The 8996-nt window shown below is 44.8% G+C and overlaps 2 protein-coding genes across 3 annotated transcripts; one reads left to right on the top strand and one right to left on the bottom strand.

Moving 5' to 3' along the window:
* Positions 1-479: 479 nt before the first annotated feature.
* On the bottom strand, positions 480-5533 carry LOC125991913 (ATP-binding cassette sub-family D member 2). 2 transcript variants are annotated; one of them, XM_049760249.2, is made up of 10 exons: positions 4408-5533; positions 4164-4344; positions 3977-4098; positions 3693-3855; positions 3537-3631; positions 3335-3480; positions 2883-3028; positions 2661-2745; positions 2479-2604; positions 480-2414 (listed from the first exon to the last, which is right to left on the bottom strand). In XM_049760249.2, the coding sequence occupies exons 1-10, from the start codon at positions 5323-5325 to the stop codon at positions 2210-2212; spliced, it is 2187 nt and encodes a 728-aa protein (XP_049616206.1). In that variant the 5' UTR covers positions 5326-5533; the 3' UTR covers positions 480-2209. The 2 variants fall into 2 exon arrangements, with proteins under 2 accessions (XP_049616206.1, XP_049616207.1); XM_049760250.2 differs by having other exon boundaries at positions 3977-4092.
* A 59-nt stretch (positions 5534-5592) lies between these two features.
* On the top strand, positions 5593-8936 carry LOC125991914 (uncharacterized). Its single transcript, XM_049760251.2, has 15 exons — positions 5593-5871; positions 5952-5991; positions 6063-6207; positions 6279-6411; positions 6640-6694; positions 6994-7093; positions 7159-7241; positions 7305-7393; positions 7459-7619; positions 7688-7760; positions 7817-7856; positions 8085-8109; positions 8188-8288; positions 8361-8721; positions 8789-8936. Exons 1-15 carry the CDS (start codon positions 5849-5851, stop codon positions 8923-8925), a joined length of 1566 nt encoding a protein of 521 aa, XP_049616208.1. The 5' UTR covers positions 5593-5848; the 3' UTR covers positions 8926-8936.
* Positions 8937-8996: the final 60 nt, after the last annotated feature.

Here is an 8996-nt window from a genome sequence, read left to right as displayed (position 1 = left end):
CGCGTTTCCCCTTTCAACTTTTCATTACACCTTTATCCTTAATCTTTATCGTCTACAGGGGACAAAAAAAAAAACAATACTGTGTTACCATGAAATAATAAAACGTAATCATTACGTATATCATTATGATGTATTTTTTTTTTTAGGTACAATGGCCATCAAAAATTGCAACAACAAAAAAATAATTCCAAGTCTTTAAAGTGTGATCAATCTGAACAATCAAGCTGTAGACCAAGAATCTTCCGTAAGTATTTTTATTTGGACTAAATGAAAGCGCTGTTTAAAAACCAAAAAAAAAAACAAAGGCGAGCTCTTAGCTGCATAAACCGTTATTTGTAGGGAAACGCTGCCACCTTGTGGACAAACTCGACTATTGCACCCAAACAGCACATCGTCACTAAAGAACTAATTCATGGCCTAAAAATACTTTCTTGCTCAACTCCAGAAAATCTTAAAATGTAATAAATGTGCGAGATGAGCAGTTTTTCAGCAAATTGTTTTATTAACAAGAAAATACATTTTTGCTCTTGTTTAAAATGAAAATACATCAACTCCAATGCATGCACAAGATTAGGTAAACTGGATGTCCGGTCCCAAATAATCTAACACGCTACATGCACGGTTAGTACAGACAATTGTAATAATTCGCAACTTGAACAGAATACATTGAATTCCCAATTTACAAAAAAAAAAGGATGACTTATGTGCCGATTTGTTTTCTGAAGGGATAAAGAGCGACCATGCAATAAAACATCACCTCCTTACAAGTCGAGGCATAACTAAATAAAGTTAGACTTTTGTGTTAATTTTATAGGCACTACTAATTAGATTAGCAGTAATAAAACATTCTTATTCAATCAGCGTCCAACTGTGTCAAGCGCGCCCTCTGTTGGCAGTCTGACAAAGAACGTGTGAATCTTGTTGCCATGACAACCCACGACCTTGTGTGAGACTATCAAATGAGTGGAGTATAGAGCCGCTAATACTAATATTAAGAAGATGACACCCTCATAAAGTCGCATAGTGGCATCAGAAGCTCACAGTGGCATTAAAACGCCAATAAAAGTCACATTGTGTGGGAAAAAACTCAACTAGCAGCGGCCGAAATCCTGAGCAGGGCAGCATTTACAATTCTTGTTTAATTAAAAACTGAATTTGGGATGAGACTGATTGTCCGTCATAACCAGCAATCTGGAATATCTAACTTTTTTTTTTTTTTTTTATTCCTTCCGGGAAATGCGGCTTCCTGGAACAAAAGTCAACTTGACTGTGGGACTCGAACTCAGATTGAAACAAGGGCGGGCTGACTTTAGTTCTCCAGGGGTCACGTTTGAGTTGATAAGGTTTACAAAAAAAACATTTTGGTGCAGAAGTAGGAATTTCCCTTCACGCCTCATTACAACCAGCTTCCACCACCAGAACGAATATTGGATTCTTGAACTGGTGGTCACATGACACGCATGCGAATGAGCTGCCCGCTCAGCAGGAGAGGGGGGCCTCTTTCGTGCATTGTGTTTGTTCGGTAAACCAAAAGGCCCCCCCGTGTAGGGGTCAGGCCCTGCGTCATTATCCGCTACAATAACAGATTGTTGTCGTCGTCAAATGGATTGGGAAACCGGAGTTTAAAAAAAAGAAGTAAAGTGCTATGTTAAAAACAAATGGATCAATTTGTGAAATGAAATGGAACTCTGTGCTCTTCTCTGTTGCCTAAAGCAGTGGTTCTCAAAACAGAATTCAACCCTGGGTCCGTAAAATTGCAATAAAATTCGCGCCATTTAAAAAAAAAAGAAACGCATAGCCATACATATGGGGAGCCGATAAAACAAAAAGAATTTAAAAAATCACTCCTCCCTATTTCAGCCAATTAAAATTCATCATCTGACATCCCTGCCCAAGTTAAATGATTATTTTTAGGTGTATTCAATGACAGTTTTGTTGTTGCAAAAGCAAGGTTGAATATAAAATATTGCTTTTACTGCCACCTTGTGGCGACGACCTTGAAGTGAGGGCAGGAGTGTCAAAAAAAATCAGGCCTTGTTTGGAAAAAAAGTGCATGTGTTTGTTTACTCAACTAAATAAGTTTTTTTTTCTTCTAAAAACATTTGACTAACTATTATAAGGGTGTACGGCTTTTTTTGATCTAAAAACGACTTTGTTCGCGTTTTAAAACGGCGTGGCCGAAAGAGCGGCGACGGTCAAACCCCAAGCGTCACTCGCGGGCGGTTCTGAGCACCGAGTCGTCTCCCAGGATCTTGCAGAGCTCGTGCAGGCGCTGCTGCATCTCGGGGATTCCGGCCAGCTGGCTCTCCAGCCGCTGCTTCTCCTCGGTGAGCGAGAGGCGCGTGGCCGTGTCCAGCTGCTCGAAGCGCCAGCCGCCCTCGCCGTCGAACTGCAGCAGGTGCGTGTGGTACTTCCTGCCGGGGTCAGCGAAAGGGGGTTAACGGACGGACTTGTGGAGAAGGAAAGATGGCGGTTTACCAGAGCGAGGGCCTGTGCGTGATGGACAGCAGGGAGATGCCGGCGTCTTTGGCCGCCTGGAAAATTTTACCCTCCACGTCGATGCTGACGGCGCTGGTGCACTCGTCCAGCAGGGCGTATTTCGGCCTGACGCAAAATATTTATTAGCCGAGTCATCCTTACGAAATCTGCGATGTCCTTACTTGTGGTAAAACATGCGAGCCATGCCCATCCTTTGCTTCTCGCCTCCGGACAGCACGTCCTTCCAATCCAGCTCGGCGTCCCAGCCTGAACACCGACGAGACATTTTGGCGCTCTTCTAACGTTGCGTAACTGATCGAGGAATTTGCTCGTGCGTTTTAAAAAACACTCCGGCGGCCACAATCGGGCTCTTTGTTTAGGGGATAGGCAAGGTTTTGAATTACCTCCTTCCCTGGTGACGATTTGGTTGAGGTTGACGATATCCAAGATGGCCTCCAGGTCCTTATCGTGAAGTCCTCTGGCGGACATGTCCTCCACTGAATCGGGATAGATCACCTGGTCCCGTAGCGAGCCCATAGACATGTAGGGCCTGGAGACAAATATTTAATTAATCCAAAAATATTTTTCTCCTCATCAAAGCTGGCTATGACTAATCTCTCACTATCGGAAAGTCTTTTATTCATTTCCCGTGGGCATAAAAGAAAAAAAACAAGATCAAACAGAAGCTAGCTTTACACAACGCGCGAGCGCAATTTAGCCGCTGACAACCTTTACGCTCAAAGTAGTTCAATATTTATTTGAAAGCTCCTGTTACAATGGATTCGATTACACAAGGGTTCACCACTGGGGGGGGGTTAAACAATGACGATAAGCGGAAGTGTGTGTGTGTGTGTACCTCTGTGGGATGTAGAACATGTGCTGCGGGGAAGGTTTGTGGAGGCGCCCGCCGTACACGGGCCACAAACCGCTGAGGATGCGGAAGAGGGAGCTTTTACCGCAGCCGTTGGGGCCCGTGATCAAGAGGTGCATGCCCTCGTCCACCTGGAAGGCAAAAAAAATTATTTCCCCGAAAAAAATAAATAAATAGGTGATCCCACCTTAACGTTGAGGCTGGAAACAACGACGTCCCCATTGGGTGTTATAATCGGAACGTTTTCGCACACGATGCCGTTGTCCACGTCGATCACTTCGCCTGATATGAGAAGAGGAACGGTCAAGAGTTGAGATCATGGCCGTCATGATGGAGCGTGTACCTTTAATCTCCAGCGGCCCGTCAATGTGCATCCCCGGTTTGCTTTTCTTGTCTTCTCCGCTGTCGGCGGTCAGGGACGAGCGCTTGTAGACGCCCTTTTGGACGTCCTCGAACACCACAAACATGTTGTGGACCCTCGCCGTGTAGCCCGCCAGCTCTGTGACCTGTCCCACAAATAAATATTAGTCTGACCCCGTAGCTCGTAAAGTTCAAATGCATGGAGGTCGGTTAGGTCATGGAAACCCTGTCGAAGAATGTCAATCAAAAATAATCATTTCAGGTCACCTCTTTGTAGGAGGACATGATTCGCTCAATGGCGTCAGCTCCTGAAGCCAGAAGGTTCCGGGCGGTGGTGAACGCCTCGGTCCTTTCGCTCACCATCCGATGCGGGTGGCCGTCAGCTGTTTCTAGAAAAATCCAAAAAGTCTGTGAAGACACTGGAGTGAACACTGATTTTTTTTCTTTTCCTCACCGCTGTCGGCGTAACCGGTGGCGGTGATGATGGGCACGGCCACCATGACGAGGCCGCTGGCACTCCACACGTACTTCATGAGGAACTGCTCGATCATGATGTACCAAAGGCGCTTGGAGAGGATCAGGTTCATCTGTTGGGCTAGCGCGCCGTAGCATTTCTGGAGTTGCCGCATCTCCACCTGTCGCCGAGGAGAAATCAGTCACCAACTTGATTGCATCACCGTAGAACCGATTGGACTTACACCGTGTCCCCGATAGAAGGCGATTTCCTCCGCGTTGGCGATGATTCGAGAGTGCACGTAGCGAAGGTAACCCTTCCGGTGGGCCTCCTCGGCCACCAGCTTCCCGAATTTAGGAGAGCAAGCTCGGAGGACCTTAGCGGTGGCGAAGACGACCAAGCCGGCCAGCAGCGTGGGCCCGCTGGCGTTGGCGTCGCGGGACCGGGCCGTCCGGATGAGCGTGTAGGAGGTGAGTATCACGTCCAGGATTGGCTTGGTGAGGTTGGAGTAGAGATGGGCCACCGACTGAGAGAACATCATCACGTCCTCCGTGAGGGACTGGTCCGGGTTGGCCAGCCTCCCGTCCATGTTGCTGACTCTGTAGTAGGTCTGGTCCGTGAAGTAGGTCCGGTAGGCGTGGTTCACCAGGCGGGTGCGGAAAGCCAGGGCCAGCTTGCATTCCAAAAAACGGATGACGCTGTTGACGAAAGTGGCGGGGATAGCAATGAGGAGCCATTTCATGAGCTGGATCATGAAGCTCCTCGGTTGCTTCTCCACGATGGTCTTCACTATCTTGCCATCCAAGCTGGCCACGTAGATAGACAGGAAGGTCCTGGAGATCAGAGTCACAGAGTGCAGGGAAAGCAAAGCGAGTTCCTTGGACAGTAATTTGGGGAAAAGAATTTTGGCAAGTTCCAGGATCTGCTTGAAGAATTCCGCGTTCACCCCAGGGGACGCCTTTGATGCATAGGCAGCGTCTTTGAACGAACACGCAGATCCGTTTCCAACTCGTCTTTCGGCTTGATTTTTGCAGAGCTGCCTACAGATAACCGGGTAAAGTGTTTTGATGCCGTAGGCAGCAGCCGCAAGAAACACGGCTCGCTTGGCTACAGCCGTACGGTCCCATTTCACTTTGGACGTCGCATTAAGGATGTTGGACATTTTTAGGATATTAGTCGGCTTTTATGGCGGTCCCCCAAACGCCCATCACCTTAAATTTACTCACGGCGTCGACGTGAGAAGAGAGACGGTCCTCAGACGGCCGCGGTGAGGCGAAAAATAAATAAAAAGACGGTCCAAAGACGAACCGCTACATCCTGCTCGTTAGCTTACCCCCGGCATGTAGGCGAAATGTTACACTTCCGGGTTTACTTTTCAAAATAAAGCACAATTCCCCCAAATGACTACAAATGCTTTTATTTTGCAAAGCAATTCTGTGTGGCCTTGGATGGTTTCCGCCTCTTGTGATTGGGTGCAGTAAAATACGTCGTTGTCCGTTTTATAGCGTTTATATAAACTAATATTTCATAATATTGCAAAATACGCATTAAAGTTACATTAATATATGACCACAAGTGTTTATGAACGATTCTAAACTCGCGCAAGTCTCCCGTACTCTACAGTTAGTAGAAATTGACTTAGCAGAGACATTATTTTGATATTTTTTGCTGACTATTTTTTGAAAATGAACTGGGTAGGCGGGTCGAGGTAGGTTAATTAATGTTTAATTAAAACGATAATAGCTTACAAATTGTCGTACTAAGCATACCTGTCCAAATTCCACACAGGAACCGGCTTATGATTAAAAATGATACAAAAAAGCAGCGGGTAAGACAATTAACTTCCTGTCACATTTCCATCTTAATTTTATATTATGTGATTATATCTTTCCTTTTTAGGAATTCTTTGAAAAGAGAAGAATGCAAAATAAATTGAAGAACCTGGAAGTTGCTACACCTTCCTCTAAAGTCAGCTCCATCGCCAGTATGGACCTTGTGACACTGTTTGTGGTCAACCAAATAGCTACAAAAAAAGAGCTTAAAGGTAAAAGGCATTAAGTAATCCATTTTGTCCACTTATTGTGTACTAGTCTACTATACTATGATGTCTTTCAGATCCTGCCCCAGTATCAGTTTTGAGTTCCAAAGGAGGCAGGAAGAAACCAAATGTCAACAACCCCTTGGTGCTACCTATGAGTCCCGGTTCTCCATCCCAATTGATTCTAGTTGAGAGCCAACCTCAATGCAGGTATAAAAAAATGGGATGATAAAGTTGTTTTTATCACAGCGAAGTACTCAGGGAAAGGTTAACAATACGGAAAGCACTGTACATATGCAATCTGGTGTTAGACACCTTTGCCCTGCATTATTTATTTCCCCCAACAGACTGCTAAAATGATGTAATCAGATTATCAGGATGAAATACTGCCCAGTCATGCTGTAAACCTTGACTGCTGCTTTGTTGTTGTTGTTGTAGAGTTCAAGATTACCCCGCAAAACAGATTATCCCACAAAGCTTCAAGATTCGGCAAGTAAGTAGCAAAGCCGTTTTATTACATAAGGGGAAAAGCAGGCATACTTTCAAGGAAAACCACAATTTTAAAAATGCCCCAAAATTTACATATTGCAGCAAAGTAACCAAAATAATCCAGAGAGGATTTTTTTTTTTTCTTCACACCTAAGTATAATTTTTTTGGTAGTGTTTTTATGCTATCTGATATAAAATTACAGTTTGGGCGCCATCTTGTGGCTGATATTGAAGTAAGCTTTGGCGCCATCTTGTGGCATTTACTTGACATTGAGTAAAATAACTTTTTTTTTCTATTTTAAGCCGTCACCAGTTGCAGAGTGCTCCTTCTCAGACAACATAGCATCCGATTACCTGTCCCCCATAGCGGAAACCTTCAACCCCTTCTCATCCTCCTCCTCAGGTGTGTATCTTCAGGAGTTTAACAAAATAAAAAATAAAAATGACACATTGGATTTATCGCTGCAGGGAGAATATTTCCCCAGGAGGAACACAACCAGCCCCTTCCCGGCTGGTCCTTCACACCTTGGGAGACATCGGATCAGAATACGGTAGCTTCAATAGAACATCACAAATGAGATATGAATTAGAATCACGATTTATTTTCCTTTCAGCCGTTCCATGTGCCCGGAGGGTTGGGAGAAGACATCGTCTGGTCTTCAAACCCGGCCACACCATCAGGAGCTTTCTTTGGAACCCCAAAGTAACAATTTGACCACTTAAGGCCCATCTGAAATGAGAGAAACTTTTTTTTTTTGGTGGCTACAGGTCATCCATTCATCACCCGAGATCCGAAGACACCTTCCTTAGCCATTTGTCTCAAATGGAGCCCCCCACCCTGGACTTCACGCTAAACCCGACATGGAGCGAGCAGCCATTTGAAACGGATATCTTTAAAAGCGATACAAATAACGACTATGAAACTGATGGTGAAAATGTTTTTCACAAATCATTTTGTTTTGCAAAGAGATCTTAACAATCCTCCTTAACCCTTTAGCTTTTCTTTTTGGGAGTGAAGCAACAAATATAAGTCCCAAGGATGAAACTTCAATCCAACCTTCAACCCCACAGTAAGTACTTTAATCCAATAACATGAATATTCACGTCTAACACTTTTTCTGTCCAGAACTGTCCCTGAGCCACAGCGAAACGACATTGGAGCCCAGGTAAAGGAAGCAACACTGACACCTAGTGGTGAACCATAATAACAAAATCAGATTACGTGCATTAAAGTGGTACCATAATTTACGTGTGCTCCAAATGATGTATTTTTTTTAATTCCAAAGTGGCAGCAGTGAACTTCACACCATCCCACCACATTTAATTTTCTATTTTTAGCACAGGAATGTATGATAGTACCACTGTAATGAGTCTCATGTCTCATTCCTTCACAGCTCCCCAATTGCAGTTTTAACTTCAGTAAGTCCACCCACCCTCCTATTCAACACATTCCTCCCTTCATCCATTATGCAAAAGTTTCTTCTCCCTCCTTGCAAGCATGCCCGGAATACCTAATGAACGGTCGGGGGGATTCGCCAACTTCCTCTTGCAACAGAGGTTACCTGAGTTCAGCCTCCAGTGACGACCAACCCGCTACGGTTTGCTTGAGCAATAACCGACATATTGTGAGCCAGTCCTCATTTTAAAATTAAATTCTTGCTATTCATTAGAGTGAAGATCATCCTGTGGGATTTCCTCAGAGACGAGCGGCAGGAAGCAACAAAGCACCTAGTGAAAAAAGAGATACGGAAACTCAAACCGTCCACGAGTCCACTTCCGAGAAATTCGACGTTGCCATTCAGTGCAGCTTGCTCTCCGATCCTTCTCCATCTGTTGTGTCACTACAGCGAGAAGCCACCAGGGGGCACCCTAGCTTCATAGAATCTCCTTTCGAGCGAGAAGCAAAGACTTACATGAGGCCAACCCTGTGGGGGAAGAAGAAATCCAACACTTTAGGAAACCTGAATACAAGTCATCAAAGTAGCAGGAGAACGATACCTCTTCGGGACATGTTGGGCAAAATCGATAAAAGTAACAAATCAATTCAAGACCAATAAGTAAAATACTGTTCTACTAAATATGTCATTCTTCTCAATAGGCATGCAGGAGAGCCCCTGGAAAAAGATCCCACCGGATGAAGCAAGGCCGGAGGCCACCACCACGAGGGCGGGGGGGGAAACACGACAGGAAATAGCTGACATTTTGCTCCTGCTCAAGCAGAGACAGGAGGAGTAATGATAATAAGGGCAAAAAAAAAAAACCTTACCTGTTCTGTGCATGCTGTTCTAATTAAACGTTTTGTGTTA

The sequence above is a fragment of the Syngnathus scovelli genome, chromosome 22 (genome assembly GCF_024217435.2).
Source record: "Syngnathus scovelli strain Florida chromosome 22, RoL_Ssco_1.2, whole genome shotgun sequence".
NCBI classification, from domain to species: domain Eukaryota; kingdom Metazoa; phylum Chordata; class Actinopteri; order Syngnathiformes; family Syngnathidae; genus Syngnathus; species Syngnathus scovelli.
This window is presented reverse-complemented; position numbering and strand designations above follow the sequence as displayed.